Source organism: Siphateles boraxobius, unplaced genomic scaffold, assembly GCF_051911475.1.
Source record: "Siphateles boraxobius isolate OS27281-9 unplaced genomic scaffold, OSU_SipBor_1 6, whole genome shotgun sequence".
In the NCBI taxonomy this organism is placed as follows: Eukaryota; Metazoa; Chordata; class Actinopteri; order Cypriniformes; family Leuciscidae; genus Siphateles; species Siphateles boraxobius.
In genome coordinates, this window is record NW_027509186.1 from 34,075,200 (window position 1) to 34,090,913 (window position 15,714).

General features: G+C 44.2%; 2 protein-coding genes and 1 long non-coding RNA gene across 4 annotated transcripts; 2 read left to right on the forward strand and 1 right to left on the reverse strand.

The window, feature by feature from the left end:
* Positions 1 to 261: 261 nt before the first annotated feature.
* Positions 262 to 10,058, forward strand: LOC143716515 (hormonally up-regulated neu tumor-associated kinase homolog). The gene is made up of 5 exons (XM_077209069.1): positions 262 to 589; positions 922 to 1,137; positions 1,228 to 1,322; positions 9,534 to 9,584; positions 9,672 to 10,058. The coding sequence occupies exons 1-5, from the start codon at positions 262 to 264 to the stop codon at positions 10,056 to 10,058; spliced, it is 1,077 nt and encodes a 358-aa protein (XP_077065184.1).
* A 147-nt stretch (positions 10,059 to 10,205) lies between these two features.
* LOC143716439 (uncharacterized) lies at positions 10,206 to 13,505 on the reverse strand. 2 transcript variants are annotated; one of them, XR_013195998.1, is made up of 5 exons: positions 13,050 to 13,505; positions 10,984 to 11,287; positions 10,699 to 10,829; positions 10,447 to 10,589; positions 10,206 to 10,329 (listed from the first exon to the last, which is right to left on the reverse strand). It is a non-coding gene; the product is annotated as an uncharacterized LOC143716439 (long non-coding RNA). The 2 variants fall into 2 exon arrangements; XR_013195997.1 differs by having other exon boundaries at positions 10,326 to 10,589.
* Positions 13,506 to 14,766: 1,261 nt separating this feature from the next.
* LOC143716516 (uncharacterized) lies at positions 14,767 to 15,702 on the forward strand. The gene is made up of 2 exons (XM_077209070.1): positions 14,767 to 15,088; positions 15,428 to 15,702. Exons 1-2 carry the CDS (start codon positions 14,767 to 14,769, stop codon positions 15,700 to 15,702), a joined length of 597 nt encoding a protein of 198 aa, XP_077065185.1.
* Positions 15,703 to 15,714: the final 12 nt, after the last annotated feature.

A 15,714-nucleotide genomic window follows, 5' to 3' on the forward strand; every position in this document is an offset into this window, starting at 1 on the left:
TGTGCCGTTCAATTGATCATCTTTTTAAAGTAATAGTCATTAGATTCAGATGTAATTATATAAGCATGTGTATGCCGTGAAATTTCATATAGCCTAATATTTAAAGGAAACATTACACAACATATATTTTTTCCCTCAGCTAAATACGCCTGAGCGATTATGACGTCATAAAGAGTTCAATTATTTTTAGAACGTCAACTCTCCACTCTTTACTGAGTTTGTAGCTGCTTTAGTGTGATTGATACACAACAGCGATTCATCATGGGACAGAGAAGTTCACGAGTACAACCGTTCACGGATAGCGAGCAGGTTCACGACCTCCATCACCGTGACCGCAAACCCTCAAACCCCAGCAGCAGCAGCAGCAGCAGCACGGCGGAGAAACATCTTCCTCATCGGCCTGACGAGAAGAAGCCTGAGGGAGAGGGAGACCAGCTTCCCATCACTCTTCTGAAGAGGAAGAAAAAGAAAGTGGGCTTCTTTAAGAGTCTCTCTTTCAGATGGAAGAAAGAATCCACCGAAAACAAGAGCTCAGATCAGGGTGAGATGATGAAGGATCAAGAGACGGAAACATCCAGAAGTACCGACGGTAAATGACAAACATGTTATGAGAATATTTAATATCCTACATGAAAAAGTCACTTAATAATTTACACCTAAATGAGAACGGGGACATTTCTGCCCCTATAGGATGGTTTTAAACAGACCTTTTAACTTTCCTTCTGTTAAAAATTAATTCAATTAATTAATTCCCTAAAATTATACTTTGGACTTAAAAATCAATATTAAAATTAGTAATTTGCTTTAATATCAAAGAATCGCTGTTCCCAATAACCAGTCTTTTTTTTTTATATAACAGTTAATAAAACTGGTAACTTAATAAAACTAGCTAACTTTTTTTGCTGATATTCTCTTCTTTAGATCAAAAGTCTCCACAGTTCATCTCTAGATCTGTAGAGGTCATTGATCTCGAGGAACCTCCTGTCGATGATCCTGAAGTCCTTCCCGCTGCTGAGCCTCTGGTGCAAGAAGAGCTTCAAACTCAAGTCCACGACGCTCCAGTCCGTCTGACAGAAGGTGAAACGTCTCCTCTGACGATACAGCTGGACCGTAACCAAGTGAACATGAGACCTGAGGGTGAGTTTCCTGCCACAGTCCCCAACAATAATCTCACAATATCTGCAAAGCACCACTAAACATCGTCTTCTTCTCTTCATCTTTTAACAGACGACATTTGCTGCCGATATGCAATTGGCCGTAAGCTGGGGCAAGGTGGATTTGGGGCCGTCTATGAAGGCACTCGTTTGGCGGATGGCCAGAAGGTTTGACTTCTTTTCTTTTTACTTACCACTTCTAGTTTAGCGAATTGTTTTTGATCTGAATTATTTCTAATCCTCTGATATCTCACTTTATATCCTATGCAAGACATCTTACTGTATCATTGTAGCGAAGAACTACCTGAAGCTGCTAGGGCTAGTTGGATCGCAGTGAACCAGGTGTGTCGGTCAGAACACCACAGGGTGAAGTATCAGTTTGAACTGGATTTATTCTCACTGGTATGCAGAATTAGCATGAGAGGAGGAGACAGCCTTTACATAAACTTTAACAAGCAAGAAACTTAAGATCAATAGTGCAGTAGACTGATGAGAGCAGCCTCCAGAGGGAATGGAGTTCCTTAACTGTGTTTGAGCATGAAGACGATTGCTGTTGCACATGCAAGGCTTGGTGGACAATGACACGATGTGAGCATGTTAAGCACACCTAGCTGAGACCTGGAGTAGTCACTAGGCCCTGCATCAACTGACGTGGGTTTGGCTCATAAATGGGCTGAATAACCATTAGCTGGCATAGACATGTTTGGCGTGCTCGTAGTAAAGGATGTAGAGGCTTGAATGTGTGTGTGTGTGGTTTCTCTGCAACACACAAAAGCAATACTCAATAACAGCAACATCATTACAAATCATCATTCACATACTGACTATAGGCTGCTCCCCTCATAACAATGATACATAAACACTGGATATAACATCTTCCATCATATTTACTTTCACTATTTATCTACATTATTTACTATAACAGTCTAAACATTATAACTCTAAACTTGGAAGATCGACAGATAAGATATAAGAGCTGTTACGGATTAATCAACATCGTCAGAACTGTTAACTGCGTCATTACTGATAACGAGCATCAATCAGTGAACATTACGGAATAACACTCACTCTTTATAGGACGCACACCTAGACACAAGATACATCCACCTGAAAGGCAATAATGCTTCTGTAACGTGTCTTCAGCTGTTCGTGATTGCGGTGAACCTGATTACTAGCAGCGGCTGATGCAATCTGCCATTCGCACTGAGCGGAAGAGAAAGCTGCTCTTCCGGTCACTCCCTACAGAGTTCATAATAAGAGTCCCAACTAAATAGTGCTACATTGCTTTAGCATCATCTTATTATTAAGGGGCCTTTTGCACAGCCGCCCCCAAATTGCGTGCAATTTGCTCACGTAAAAGGCCCATCTTAAGTTTGGACCGTAGAGGGGCATTCCTCATCCTCCTCAGTATCTGGAATGACTGGAAGAGCAATAAGCCGGGCAACTGGCCGAGTATACACTTTGTCTTTGACTTGCACGTCCACGGATCGCACATGACCATCTGCACTCGGATATACTTTAACTACTCTGCCAATTGGCCAAAGTGCCCTGGGGAACTGGGGGTCCATCAACAGGACCACTGAATCCACTGTCAGATCTGCTGGGACACCATGCCACTTCTGCCTGCATTGGAGGGTTGGCAGGTAGCACCTGATGAACCTTGACCAGAAGTGATCTGCTATAACTTGGCAGTGTCGCCATCTCCGCCGGCTTAGTCCCTCGCTCTTAGGGTAGACAACTGAAGGTAGTGCTCCATCAAGCCGCCCCATCAAGAGGACATTAGGAGTCACGGCATCCAAGTCAGCAACACTGGATGAGGTATAGCCCAAAGGTTTGGTATTCAGTATTGCCTCAACCTCCAGTAAGGTAGTATGTAGTACCTCCTCAAAGATAGGCTGAACTCCTAAGACCGTATACAGTGCAGCCTTAACTGACTTGATCTCCCTCTCCCAGGTTCCCCCGAAGTGAGGAGCTGCAGGTGGATTGAAGTGGAAGTCAATCTTCTGCTCGGAAAGGAGCCGTTGGAGGTCGGAAGACATGTTGTTAAAAGACTCACGGAGCTCCTTCTCTCCTGCCTTAAAGTTCGTACCCTGGTCGGAATAGAGTTCAGCTGGAGTGCCTCTACGAGCAATGAACCGCCTGAGACTCATCAGGAACGAGTCAGCGTCCATACTGTGTAGGATGTCTAGATGCACCGCCCTGGTGGTAAGACACTTATAGATAATGCCCCATCTCTTCTCTGAGCGTCGTCCTATTTTGACCTGGAAAGGTCCGAAGCAGTCGACGCCAGTGGAGTAGAACGGCGGTTTGTATAAGCGTAGACGTGCCACTGGTAGGTCGGCCATCCTCGGGACCAACGGCTTAGACTTCCATCTTCGACACTCCTTGCACTGGTGTTGCACCCTCCGAACTGCTTCCCTACCACGGAGAATCCAGAAGACCCGGCGCATCTCGGCGAATACTCGCTCAGGACCCGGATGACAAAGACGAGCATCGTAGTCCTGGATAAGGAGTTTTGTCGCTGGATGCAAGGGGTCCAGGACAACAGGATGTTTGAATGCAGGGTCTAACCATTCGGCACGTCGGAGTCTTCCTCCGACTCGTATGATTCCCTCGTCGGGGTCCAGCTCCGGGGACAGGGTTAGGAGACGACTACTTCGAAGTACCGCTTTCCCTGCCTTTAGGTGACGTAACTCCTCCGGAAAGCACTCAGCCTGAACTCTACGGAAGATAGTCATCTCTGCCTGCCGGTAGTTAGCCGCTATCAAGGGCTTATCTCGGTCTGCCGCCCCATGTACCTCCTGCGCCACGGACTCAACCATATCCTTCCAGGACTCGTATGACTGGCCCAGGTGGGTCTTCTGTCTGTCTGCTCTAGATATCACCCCACATGAAGCAGACTTCTTGTACTCCGTGATGTCCTCTTCTGGTGCCTTTCCCGGTGAGGGTGGCCATTCAGCAGGTCCCTTGTGAAGGAAGGATGGCCCTTGGCTCCAGCGGTTCGGCATAGCCAATTCTGCCAGGGTTTTCCCACGGGTCACATCATCTGCTGGGTTCTGCGCAGAATCAACATAGCGCCAGGTACTCCCTCCTGTCAACTCCTGGATCTCGGAGACTCGAGTACCCACGAACACCTTGAAGCGGCATGATTCTGACTGCAACCAGGTTAACACTGTTGTTGAATCACTCCAAAGGATTGTCTGATCCGTCTTCAAGGTCAGTTCTCTCTCGAGTGTCTTCGCCAATTGGGCAGCGGTCAAGGCACCACAGAGCTCTAGGCGCGGAATGGAATGCTGTCGCCGGGGTGCTACCCTGGATCTAGCCGCCAGGAATGCCAGGTAAACCTGTCCTTCAGTATCTTCTGTCCTCAGATAAGAGACTGCTCCGTAGGCCCTTTCAGAGGCGTCACTAAACACGTGGATCTGTCTGGAAGCAACCATCTGATCGGTTTGAGTCGAAGCATAATGCCGGGATAATGAGACACGTGGCAGCAGGTGTAACTCTGATTCCCACTCCTTCCATGCTTTCTGCAGATCTTGAGGGATCAGTGGGTCATCCCAGTCACGTGGTTTGTCCCACATGTTCTGGACGATCATCTTTGCACGGGTCGTGTAAGGTGCAATAAATCCCAAGGGATCATATTGCCGGGCGAGCACCTTGTAAACATTCCTCATGGTAAGTGGTCCATACTCCAGAGGTCGGCTCTTGTAGCCTAAGGTGTCGGTCTCCCAATGCCAGCTGAGTCCGAGGGCTGGTTCTGAAAGTCCGAGTTCATCGTGCGAAAGCCATCTCTCCATGCTGTCGGACCTCGCCTCTGCAGGTAGGTGTCGGAGGACATCAGGTATGTTGCAGGCCCACTGTCTGATCTCAAACCCTCCAGATGCTAGCACTTCCCTGAGCCGGTCCACCAGTTCCTTAGCTTCCTCTGCTGTGTGCACACTCTGAAGACAGTTGTCCACGTAGAAACAGTGCTCCACTGAATGCCTGACTCCTTCTCCTGGACCCCCATGATCTCTCGCATGCATTTGGAGAGCGAAGGTGGCGCAGCACGGTGAACACGCAGTGCCAAATGGTAAGACCTGCCACTCGAAGACATCAGGTGGGGTTTCACTCTTCATGTCCCTCCAGATAAACCTGAGGAGCGACCGATCTTCTGGTAAGAGCTGAACCTGGTGGAACATGCCTTTGATGTCACCACTGACTGCTACTGCACGTTCCCTGAAGCGCAGTAAAACGCCCAGGAGAGAGGCTCCCAATGTCGGTCCAGAAAGGAGGGTATCATTGAGGCTACGACCTCGGAATTGGAAGGAGCAGTTAAACACCAAACGACTCTTTCCGTTATGGCTCACCAAATGGTGGGGTATATACCATGACTCATCTTTGGTTGAGGCTTCCCTTTGGTCAATCTTCTTGACTGCTCCTGTCTCCACCAACTTGTGGATCGCAGCACAATACTCAACGGCTCGTAGGGGGTCCCTGGCCAAGCGTCTCTCCAAACTTCTGAGGCTGGGTAGCACGGCTTCCTTGGGAGCTTGAAGAGGGGGAATGTCTCGTTTCCGTAGCAGAGGCGTGGCATATCTGTGGACGCCTGCGACCTGTACTCGCCTTGTCTTGACCTCTAGGAGCTTAACTGCTTCTTTATCCTGCTTCGACCTCATTGCCAGTTTAACGCTCTGGTATGGCTGTGTGTCCATCTTCCAAAGCTTCTCCACGTTCTGCATCAACTCCGTCATCTGGGGTGAGACACTAGTGAAGAGACACTGCTGGGTGCTCGGTGCCCATTGTGTAAGGTGTGCGGGTCCTTGAAGAGTCCATCCCAGTCTTGTGCGAATGGCGGCCGGACCTCCAGGAGGCCCCATCTTCACTGGCTCGATAGGGTTGAGTAGATGGGGGTAGTCAGCGCCAATTAACACGAGCGGCTTAATGTGATTGAATGCCTCAAGGGGAAGATCCGCCAGGTGCTTGTACTTCCTCTTCAAGCTTGCGATGGGGTATGAGTGGTCTGCTAGACCCAAGCGTTGAGAGGTGAAGGCCTCCACTATCCGGAATGTTCGCTTAGGATTGGTAGAGGATGAAATTTTAAATGAGACAGCAGCTCCCTTCAGGGTTTGAACTTCCTGCCTAATCGTGCGGAGAGCAAGGTCCTCAGGCTTCTTCTCCAAACCCAACTTATCAACAGCCTCGGGGAGAAGCATTGTGCGCTCAGAACCATCGTCCAGAACTGCATAAGTGTCTAATGTCCTGTCCCTGTTGCGCAGGAGAACTCTGACGACTTTCAGCAGAACACGAGAGTGGGCCGATGGTCTGTCCAGGTAGAGAACTTCTGTACTAGTGCTCACCAGACAGCTTTCAGCCTTCGGCGGCTCAGCCTTGGGGCGTGCGTTGGCATCATGCAAGACTCTCAGATGCTTCCCTTGACACACCTCGCAGAGTTTCTTGAGGTCACATTGCGCTGCCTGATGTGCTCTCCCGCATCTCCAACATCTCTTATTAACCCTGATCCACTCAACAACCTCCTCTTTGGTGAGTCTCTGAATGACTGGACAACTATTCAAGAAGTGCTCTGTGCCCTCACAGTATGGACAGTAGGGTTTGGATTTGCTCTTCCATTTCGGCGCAGATGAGTTCTGACTCTCTTGTCTCAATCTTCGGTTGGACGTATAGCTCTCTGCTCCGTGCAGCACCGTAGCTACTGGCTTGCTCCGTCGCTTCTCGGTTCGAGGTCCTGACAGCCCTTGGATACGGATGTCTGAAGGGTTGTCGTAACCTTGGCACCACGACTCGTATCGGAGCCACTCCGCCAGGTCGAGCAGCGTATGAGTATGTCCGGGACGATGGAACATCTGACGTCTGAAGTTCGCTCTCATCTCTGTCGGAAGCTTGGTGAGGAGTCGTGCCACATGTGAGCCACATTTCAGCTCGACTTCTCCATCTGGGCCCAGTGTCTGTAACATACCCACAAGTGACTGTACATGCAGGGAGAACCTCTCAAAGGCAGCTACATCTCCTCTTCTGATCTCAGATGAATCCATCACTGCAGCGATCCTCTGCAATGCTACATGGTGCGGCTGGCCGAACTTCTCGGTCATGGCTGCCATGGTGTCAGTGTATGGCCTAGGCGAGTTAATAAAGGAGTCGGCAATGAGACAGGCCTCCTCAAGTTTCACATGATCCACCAGAATCTGATACTTAAAAAGCTCTGAAGCGTCAATGGGTAACAGATTGGCTAGGGCTAGTTTCAGCCGAGAGAACTCCATCGGATCCTTATGGACGAAAAGAGGAATTTTCGGCGCGGGGCCCCTGTAGTCTCCTCCTCCCAGAGTCACCGATGCTGGGGAGAACTGTCTGCCTCGAGCAGGGTGTGATTGACTTGTATCAGGCCTGGCTGGGTACTGAGTTGAAGATCCCGCATCTGTGCGATACATTCTGGGCTGCGGACTGGAGATGGGCATGTAGGGTTCTAGCCCCCGGGTGTAGGACCGGACGTTGTGATGTTCAGGACCTCGTGTAGGTTGAGGGCTGTTCAAGCTACGAGGGGTAGAATGTAGCCGAGTATGGGCTGTGACATTGGAAGTCACATTGTCCCTCATCAATTGTAACTCGCTCATCATTCTGTCTATAGCGGTGACCACACGCTGATCCTCCGCAACCGCAGATGATGGAGGGTAATCAAACGAAGGCCATGGTGGAGGGGGAAGTCCCTCATCATACTCCTCTTCCTCTAATGCTAATGAGTCACCTGGTAATGGAAGGGGTGGCACTGGCCATCGCTCTGAAGACGGATCCCGCTGCGCTGCTTCTAGCACTCTGGCCGAGGTTGTTAACTCACCCGACTCCCTTCTAGTACCATGAGGTGAGGCTAAACTGTACTCCAGGCTCTCTCTGTGTAACCCGCTCGGTTCATCCTCCGTGTAGGGCATAGGGGCATGTAGCCATCCTAGGCTCGTGTTGTTAATGCTCTCCCCAGAGCTCATGGAATAATCATCCCGTGCATTGGGGAGTCTACTCCACTTTACATGAGGCTGTGAACTCCACTCTTCCCTGGTTGGCGCATGTGGTAGCGGGCTGACATGCGAGTCATGTATCTTCGGTCGTGCTACACTGACCTCATAGTCTCTCAAATATGATGGCTGCCTTAACTGCCGCCTGGGCCGAGTGGATGGGGCCCACGATGCTTCATCACTCCGTTGCATGCTCCCAGCACAGCTGCGATCCGGCTCGAAGGACCACAAATGTAGCGAAGAACTACCTGAAGCTGCTAGGGCTAGTTGGATCGCAGTGAACCAGGTGTGTCGGTCAGAACACCACAGGGTGAAGTATCAGTTTGAACTGGATTTATTCTCACTGGTATGCAGAATTAGCATGAGAGGAGGAGACAGCCTTTACATAAACTTTAACAAGCAAGAAACTTAAGATCAATAGTGCAGTAGACTGATGAGAGCAGCCTCCAGAGGGAATGGAGTTCCTTAACTGTGTTTGAGCATGAAGACGATTGCTGTTGCACATGCAAGGCTTGGTGGACAATGACACGATGTGAGCATGTTAAGCACACCTAGCTGAGACCTGGAGTAGTCACTAGGCCCTGCATCAACTGACGTGGGTTTGGCTCATAAATGGGCTGAATAACCATTAGCTGGCATAGACATGTTTGGCGTGCTCGTAGTAAAGGATGTAGAGGCTTGAATGTGTGTGTGTGTGGTTTCTCTGCAACACACAAAAGCAATACTCAATAACAGCAACATCATTACAAATCATCATTCACATACTGACTATAGGCTGCTCCCCTCATAACAATGATACATAAACACTGGATATAACATCTTCCATCATATTTACTTTCACTATTTATCTACATTATTTACTATAACAGTCTAAACATTATAACTCTAAACTTGGAAGATCGACAGATAAGATATAAGAGCTGTTACGGATTAATCAACATCGTCAGAACTGTTAACTGCGTCATTACTGATAACGAGCATCAATCAGTGAACATTACGGAATAACACTCACTCTTTATAGGACGCACACCTAGACACAAGATACATCCACCTGAAAGGCAATAATGCTTCTGTAACGTGTCTTCAGCTGTTCGTGATTGCGGTGAACCTGATTACTAGCAGCGGCTGATGCAATCTGCCATTCGCACTGAGCGGAAGAGAAAGCTGCTCTTCCGGTCACTCCCTACAGAGTTCATAATAAGAGTCCCAACTAAATAGTGCTACATTGCTTTAGCATCATCTTATTATTAAGGGGCCTTTTGCACAATCATATATTCACTATTTAGGGCTCTTATTGACCTGTTAGGATTTAAATTCTTGCTTGAAATTTATGATATGATCTCTACACACATTAATTGCTTTTTGTTTTGTCCATCAGGTGGCAGTGAAATTTATCCAAAAGACAAAACACATGGAATGTATCAGCATTGTGAGTATAAGTGATTTTTCAGCAGACAAACTGAGTTAAATCCCTATTTAAAACCATCTGACATCATATTATGTTTCTTTCTTCCAGCCTGATCATCCCGAACCCCTTCCCAAAGAAGTCGCCCTGACAATCCTGGCCAATAAAGGTCCATCGATGGACATTATCAAGCTGCTGGACTGGCAGGACCAGCAGGACTTCTACGTCATGGTCCTCGAGCGTTTCTCGCACTGCATGGATGTGTTTGACTTTGTGGGACGCCACGGCGGCAGCATTGACGAGAGGTTTGCGCGGCTCATCATGTGGTCGGCAACACTAGCCGCTGATGCGTGCTGTCGCCGTGGAGTTTACCATGGCGACATCAAATTAGAGAACCTGCTGATAAACTTTAAGAAACTCGATGTCAAACTCATTGACTTTGGATGTGGCGATCTCCTGACAGAATCTGCTTACACGAGTTACTCTGGTGTGTTTTAGTTCTCAAAACTCTTGTGAATCAGTTAACTCAACACTCGTATGCTAATGGATGCTGAGAAGACATGCTGTGATAGACACTTATACATCGGACAAACACTCTTTCCTCCAGGCACAGTTAGGTACTGCCCTCCCGAGTACAGAATGGAGGGCGAGTTTCATGGAAAGCCGGCGACGGTCTGGTCTCTGGGGATCCTCTTGTTCAGAATGCTGTGTGGAAACTTTCCAGATAGTTTCGACTTCTACAGGATCAATATGAACTCCTGGTACAAACCTGACTTGACAGAAGGTGATTTGTTTATTACTTCAAATACAATTCCAATGCAAAACTTCATAGGCTGTATAGGAGATGTCTGTATAGATAATGCAGGAATTTGTCCCGGTGTCTGACCTGAAGATCTCACAGCTTAGAATAATGAAAGTAGAGCGGATGTAAAGTTTGTGGTAATAATCAGACGTCTCTCCATCTTTCTCACAGATTGCTGTGATTTGATCTGCTCTCTTCTGCAGCAGAATCCAGAGCATCGGCTTGATCTGAGCAGGATTGTTCAGCACAAATGGTTTTAGGTACTGAGTCATGAGCCAAAAACTATTTAAGAGGAATTTAAAAATCTCACTGTTCTAAGTGTAATGAATTTAGCACCCTTATTTCTGTTTTTTGTTCCAGCTGTAAAACCGGTCACAGCCACTCCAGAAGTGTCTTCTCTTCAGAAGATCTCTTTACGTCTGATGAAAAATCCACCAAAAACAAGAGCTCAGGATGAGATGAAGGACCTGAGACGGAAACATCCAGGAGAAGTACCGACGGTAAATTACAACCATGTTATGAGAATATTGAACTCCATGTAGTTTCCTGGAGCTCCTTGCATGAAAAAGTAAGTCACTTCATAATTTACACCTTTAAATGAGAAACTGGATCTTTTCTCACCTGTTCTAAGAGTTATGAATTTATACAATAAAACTCATTTGTGTTTCATTGGTTCCAGGTGTAAGACAGTCACTCCAGAAGTGTCTTCTGTTCAGCTGTGTGTCCGGCGGACTGAATCAACTGTTCTCTCCATCATCCGCTTTAGACTCTTGCATCTTGGCTTGAAGCAGCAACATTAGCATCTGGCGCTATTGCTTTCAGAAGGATGTGAAAATAAATAAACATACTTTTGTAAATAATTTGAGAGTTGATTAGTTCTTCTGAACAGCCGCAGAGGTTCCTGTCAGAGCTTCACAGAGATCTACTGTCAAGTCAAAAAAGAAAAGAAAGTTATCAGACATGATGTGACCATACAGTGTCTTCAACTTGTGTAAATTTTTATATTTTACATTTCATATTCACATAATGAAATACATTGTTTTGCAGGCAACATGTAATTAATCATAATTGATAAATAAAAAAAGATGGGAAAAGAGGGAAAAATGACATATTGCACTCTTTAAATTAAAGCTTAAACCGGAATTAAAAATGTTACATTGACCTATTTCTTATTTAATTCTTTAAAAAAATCTTTTATAAAAGATTAAGAGAATGATTTTATTTTGCAGATGTTAAATCTGATTGATGATTTTGCAGTATTGGTCATAAATAATAATAAATAGATTTTTCACAAACTTTGAGGAGGCTGTTCACTAATATCTGCTCCTATAATAGAGGAGATGAATATGTTTCGTAAACAAAGTTTTGTTTCTGGAGTTTCTCCAACATTGCACATTTTGTATGTTTCCAAAATCAAACACACTTGATTCTGGTCATCAGGTCATTAGTAGAGACTCCAAGACCTGAAGTGAGTGTCAGATAAAGGCCCTGTCCCAAATGAAAAGCAAAGCCCTCGTGGTCTTCCTCTGATGTCACACTTTTGTGCTGTAATGCCCTCTTTGACTGTCGGTTAGAAGTGCACATCGAGGGCGTATAGGGGGCACTCGCACCGTTCTGAAACCTATAATGACAAATAGGACACCCTGTGGTCTTGTCAAGTGCACATGAAGTGAGCCATTTGGGACAGGGCCAAAGGAGACGTTCAAAATGTGCAGTGTTGGGGCTCCAGGAACAGGTTTGGGAACCACTGCACTAATGGCATCAATAAAAGTAAAAATAACGAAGTACATTCAATAATTGATGCGAGTTAATAGTACCTAGTAATACATCTGTGAAAGTGTGCATCATCTGGAAGCATCACATCCCATTTTAGGTGCCATATTTGCATATTTGTGTAAAAAAATCACAATCACATTCTAACATACAAAATATACAGAAAGGTCTTTTCAGATTTACAAAAATTAATTATTCATTACAAATCAGCATAAGAGTTTAAGTGAATGTGTTCATTTCCCACCGGTTTCACAGACAAGGCTTAAGCTAGTCTCAGACTAAAATGCATGTTTGAGCTGTTTTAACTGAATCAGTGCCATTGTTTTGTCTCAAGATGCACACCAGTAATGTTTTTTCTAAGGTATGTTTATAAAAGCTACTTAAATGTCCTAACTGAACTAAGGTATAATCCTGGCTTAATCTAAACCCTGTCTGTGAAACCAGGCCATTATGTATTTGTCCCATTCGAAACATTATTTACAGCATGTATTATCTGTAAAAAATATTTTTTCTTAGTCGTGAATAAAACACTGAAAATTGGAGTATGTTTTACAAGAAAATACTTCAAAATTTCATGTTTAATTAAAAATAAAAATTTTAAATCAATATATACATTAAGTTTTAAGTTCTGACATGGCTGTCTGTAACTACATGCATAAAATAAAAAAGAAATTACCAAACTGAAAGGCAAGAATATTTTGAACTACTAGCTGTGCCACATTAAAAGTCAACACTGATAAATCTCGCATTGATGATAAAGAGGGAAAAATACAAAAGAAAGAACACAATAAATCAATGTCTTACTTTCTGTTCCTTTGTAACTAATTGTGAAATTCACTAGCAAATTCTGAGTGAAAGTTGTTTCTACACCATCCCTCCCTCCCAGTATTATTTAAAACGGGAAAGATTCTTACTTTGTTAGTCGTTGACTCAGAAGTTCCCCTCTCTCAGGGGCCGCGTCCAAAATCACATTCTCTCTTGAGTGGAGACTTATTTTGAACAAGTACTTACTTTGTGAACGCTAAAAAAGTAAGTTCTATATAGTATGATTGTATTCTGGACGTGTTACATTCATGTTGTCATTAGTGACCTATCAGTGTCAGTTATGTCACTTCACTGCCATTCACAAATCTTCTCCCGTGGCCTCATGGGATAGTAAAGTGTCCATATGCACACTTCACAATCTCAGCGGAAGTAGTGGTAAGTCATCTGGATACTTTTTCCTACTCTATTATGAGTACTGTGAATTCTGACATATACTACTCTTATCACTGTTTTTCACCTATTTCATAGTAGGGAAGTATGTGATTTCGGACGCAGCCAGGGATCCACAAGCTCCCCCACTCCAGACACCAAGAGATCTACAGCAGCCACCTGTCAATATAAATACATAAATAGATAAAAAATTATTATGAATGAACATTGAGAGAATGGAGGTGAGGAAAAGTAAGAAAAAATAGGTTTCATGGACATGCTAAATTAAATATTAGCTGCATGTCATAACATCTTTACACCATTTGATTATCTCTCTCTCTCGGAAAGGATGAACAGAAACAATCAACTGTTTTATAGCCTAATAATACTTTAATAATACTAATAATGTTATAATACTAACTTTTTAATGTAAAAATAATGAATATGTATAATAGTCATTTTGTTGAAAAATTCTCCTCTCAAAAGTTCATGTTTCTCGCTAAATGCAGTTTATGGCACCTGAATGTCTTTTCTAAAGGTAATTGTAAGGTTACGTGACATTGTTTATCCGCGGTTGAAACACTGAGAGATTACATGAGACATCATACACTTCAGTAAGTTGTACTGGTTCTTTCAACATAAATTATTCTGATGTTCATAATTATGTTTATTTTGTGCTGTAAAAACTAGTAAAAAGTAACGTTAGGCCTGGAGATGATCGGTTCAAGCGCGCTCCCGCTTCATTTGATCTGAGGGTACAGCGATCATCATCTGTCACGCATAATTGAAAGCGCCAAAACTATATTTATTGTTTAAATATCGTAAAATAAAAAAACCTTAACAAATTAGAAAGCTGAGGCTTTTTGTGATTTAGCGCATTGTCTGTGTCCTCTTTGCTCCGTGATATTTTTTCTCTGCTTGAGAAAATGGACGTGCGACTCGAGAGCTGCTTCACGTGTCTTTGAAAATAGGCCTATATAAAATAGCAAAATAAATATATTCACTTTGTAATAGCATAGGCCTTTGTAATTTTATAAAACTGTGTTCACTTCAAATGTTAATATTTTCAACAAAATTTGTTTAACAGACAATATTATTTCTAACAAACATCACTGTTGTTTGTACAACAACAAAACGGTGTTTAAACATATTTTAGCTGTATTAGGCATTTGATTAACTGTGAACATTATTAAATGGTTCATCTTTTTAAATGAACTGAACAGTCATGCTATTCAGATTCATGAGGATGACATACAATTTAAAATAGCCTAATATTTAACATTACACAACAGACATTTTTTCCCTCAGCTAAGTTGCGGCTGAGCGATTATGACGTCTTAAAGAGTTCGATTATTTTTAGAACGTCAGCTCTCCGACACTTTACTCATTTACTGAGTTTGTAGCTTTAGTGTGATTGATACACAACAGCGATTCATCATGGGACAGAGAAGTTCACGAGTACAACCGTTCACGGATAGCGAGCAGGTTCACGACCTCCATCACCGTGACCGCAAACCCTCAAACCCCAGCAGCAGCAGCAGCACGGCGGAGAAACATCTTCCTCATCGGCCTGACGAGAAGAAGCCTGAGGGAGAGGGAGACCAGCTTCCCATCACTCTTCTGAAGAGGAAGAAAAAGAAAGTGGGCTTCTTTAAGAGTCTCTCTTTCAGATGGAAGAAAGAATCCACCGAAAACAAGAGCTCAGATCAGGGTGAGATGATGAAGGATCAAGAGACGGAAACATCCAGAAGTACCGACGGTAAATGACAAACATGTTATGAGAATATTTAATATCCTACATGAAAAAGTCACTTCATAATTTACACCTAAATGAGTAACGAGAACATTTCTGCCCCTATAGGATGGTTTTAAACAGACCTTTTAACTTGCCTTCTGTTATAAATTAATTCAATTAATTAATTCCCTAAAATTATACTTTGGACTTAAAAATCAATATTAAAATTAGTAATTTACTTTAATATCAAAGAATCTCTGTTTCCAATAATCAGTCTTTTTTTTTTTTTTTTTTTTACCAGTTAATAAAACTGGTAACTTAATAAAACTAGCTAACTTTTTATGCTGATATTCTCCTCTTTAGATCAAAAGTCTCCACAGTTCATCTCTAGATCTGTAGAGGTCATTGATCTCGAGGAACCTCCTGTCGATGATCCTGAAGTCCTTCCCGCTGCTGAGCCTCTGGTGCAAGAAGAGATTCAAACTCAAGTCCACGACGCTCCAGTCCGTCTGACAGCAGGTGAAACGTCTCCTCTGACGATACAGCTGGACCGTAACCAAGTGAACATGAGACCTGAGGGTGAGTTTCCTGCCACAGTCCCCAACAATAATCTCACAATATCTGTAAAGCACCACTAAACATCGTCTTCT